Raw genomic sequence first — 3,087 nt, 5'->3', positions numbered from 1 at the left:
GGTAATACAGATCATATTGTTATGAAATCAAGAATACTAAATATTACTGAACAATATTACTGATACTAATAAACTTGAGGACTGTCAACCTGTCTGTGTTGTTTATTAGCGGCAATCAATTTTTATTGTTACTAGTTTTATGTTTCTGTGGGTGCTATGACTGGCTTGTATGCATTCCTAAATATTAGCTTGACCCATGAATACTATGATTGGCTTTTATGCATTCCTAAATATTAGCTTGATTCGTGAATACTATGATTCGCTTGTATGCATTTCAAAATATTAGCTTGATCCGTGAATATTATGATTGGCTTGTATGCATTCCTAAATATTAGCTTGACCAACTGTTGAGAAACATTCCTAATAACTTGCGAGTTCTAATAGGAAGAATTAGTTACATACATGTCACATGAGACCTTATCTATGCAATTGGGATAGTACTGTACATAGGCTCGGCCTTTACACTGTATCATCAACTAATTGCAATATAGCATATTCATGCATTAGTGCCATCTATTGGTGTAAATCAGTAATAGTTGGCTCTGAACGAAAACTTAAGACTCTACAGAAAAAAAGTTATGAAATACAAACTTGCTAAGTTTGTCTTTATGTATTGAAATGAAGAAAACCACATATTTAGTTTTTAGGTTTATGAAATGTAAACATGCTGATTTATTCATTACAGACTCTTCACTAAATCTATTTAAATATTAAAAACTTGTATCCAGTATAACTACCAGTCAAATTTTATGACTTACAGTTACTAAAGTAGTTCATATTTTTTATGGAACTTTTCTTATCTATATATATAAGTTTATGTTTCTTTCAACCTCATCATTAAAACAAACTTGTGTCCTTTTATCAGTTTGTATTTTAAAGCATTACACTTTTCAAGTTATACACAATACTTCATTAACAATATGTCATTTTCAAGTAATTTAGTGTTTCTCAATGTTTTATGGTTTATTTTTAGTGTGGAAGCCATGACATCAGTAACATCTCAACAACAGCAGCATCCTGTGACCAGGGCCAAGGAACAAGACCCCTCCATTAGTACTTTAGTTCATCTTGGTCCACAAGTATGTAAAGAACATCATAATTTAGTCCGATCATGTGTATTGTGCTGCAAGTATGAATTTTTGTTTTATACAGATATAGTGAAGTGCCAAATTTTGTTATAATATTTCGTACTTCCTGCTACTTGGCTTTCATTATTACAGTTTTACATGCTCAAAACTTCCTTTTTATTGTTTTAGGAACGTGTATTCCAGTCTATTTTTTCCAAGTAATAAATAATTAAATACATGTTACTTAAATGTTTTTAAAAAAGCTTCAACTTTTTTTTTAGTTCCAATATGTAAGAAAATTTTTATCAAGACTAATGACATCATTATAATCTCTCCTTCTATAAAAACAATACTTTTATTATGTTTGTTGGTATGTGTTTCGCATGTAATTATATTATCTTCCAGCAAAAGCATAAATTAGCAGTAAAGGTCCTTTTCAGATATTTTACACACCTTTCCGCAGAACAAAGATATTATCTCACTTATTTTGCCAAGTAAATTCCTGTGCACATCACAAGCCTTGATCAAAGGCTCCGTTTGTACAAATATCAACATATGTTGCATCAGCCTATGATGTAACCATCATTAGACTATAGCCTTCCACTAGTAAGGGGTGATACATCCTCCACATGCATCTGAGCACTAGCATTTGAACAAAGGCTCATTCTTTTCTCATCATTGCTACTCTTCAGATGTTTTATTTTTTGAAATTACGATACATTTTGTACTTATTCTTTTACTTTCCAGTTCTAGTTTAGTTTTCTTTCATTTCCTATGTTATGTGCCAGAACAATACCACAACTTAAACTTTTCACTTAGAATTTTTATTTTTATCTTTCTTGATTATATTTTAATCAAATTTTTATCTTTGAGACAATATGTATTTTTGTCTGTTCTTGTTGTTCAACCCATCAAATGAGTTTCATACTGTACTCTTCATGGTTGTTATTAGGCCTTTACACCATTGACTACTTATGAAGCTCAATTTATTAGGTCGTTAAGAAATTATTGTCACTTTTTTTAGATGAAAAAACCAAACAACTTGTATATCAAAACAAAACATTTTTTAAATGAAATAGTCTCCATTCTTATCAATGATGCTTTTCCATATTACATTGAGGTTGTTAATGCCCTGATTAAAGAAATCACTTGGCTTTGAAGTAAAGAACATGTCGATGTCCTAAAGACCTTCCATATTTGCATATGTTTTCCCACTTAGATGATGTTACAGTGAACAAAAAAGATGGTAATCTGATGGTGCCATATCTGGAGAATATGGTGGGTGGAGGAGAACTTTTTAACCCAAATACATAATCTTGTGTTGCGTAAAATGTGCCACATGTGGACGTGCATTGTCATGGAGAAGAAGAAGACCTTTCCAATTGACGAGTGAAAGGCTTGATTTACACGTTCCAGTTGCTGACTGTAGATCTTTGCATTGACAGTTTGTTGTGGATTGAGGAGTTTGAAATGAATTACTCTTTTGATGTCCCACCAAATTCAAAGCATCACTTTCTGCAGATGGAGTCCAGGTTTTGGGGTTGGAAGTGGTTTTTGTCTAGGACAGAGCTGTTGTTTTTGGCATTTAATATTCACATAGAGAATTAATTTTTTATCACCAGTGACAATTCTGTCCAAAAATGGTTCATGCTCATTATGTACCGAAAGAGATGAAGCAACATTCACATGTTAGAACCTATGATCATTGGAGAGATCATGAGGCACACAAACACCTTCTTTATGGAGTTTTCCAATTATTTCTTAGATGTTTACGCATTGTTTCATGAGAGACATGCAATTTCAGTGCCATTTCACGAATGTGTTGCCTTGAGTTAGACTCAACAATTGTCTTCAGAGCATCAACATCAATTCCAACATGTTGGTCACTGCCATCACAGTTTTTAAGGCTAAAGTCACCTGAACGAAGTTTGCTGAACCATCTTTGACACTTACAAACGTTCAAAATATTTCCATAAACTTTTGATATTCTTTGTGGCTACAAAGGCATTGATTCCCTTCT

The 3,087-nt window shown here is 32.5% G+C and overlaps 1 protein-coding gene across 1 annotated transcript in view; it reads left to right on the top strand.

Moving 5' to 3' along the window:
* Positions 1-954: 954 nt before the first annotated feature.
* The window catches only part of LOC106469103 (probable cation-transporting ATPase 13A3), a 114,797-nt gene continuing 112,664 nt past the window's right edge, over positions 955-3,087 (top strand). Inside the window, 1 exon segment of the mRNA XM_022397526.1 lies at positions 955-1,079. Coding sequence (XP_022253234.1) covers positions 984-1,079 — 96 coding nt within the window. The 5' untranslated portion in view covers positions 955-983.

This window comes from Limulus polyphemus, unplaced genomic scaffold, assembly GCF_000517525.1.
Source record: "Limulus polyphemus unplaced genomic scaffold, Limulus_polyphemus-2.1.2 Scaffold3305, whole genome shotgun sequence".
Taxonomy (NCBI): domain Eukaryota; kingdom Metazoa; phylum Arthropoda; class Merostomata; order Xiphosura; family Limulidae; genus Limulus; species Limulus polyphemus.
Note: the sequence above shows the minus strand (reverse complement) of the source record. Positions and strands in the feature narration are given on the sequence as shown.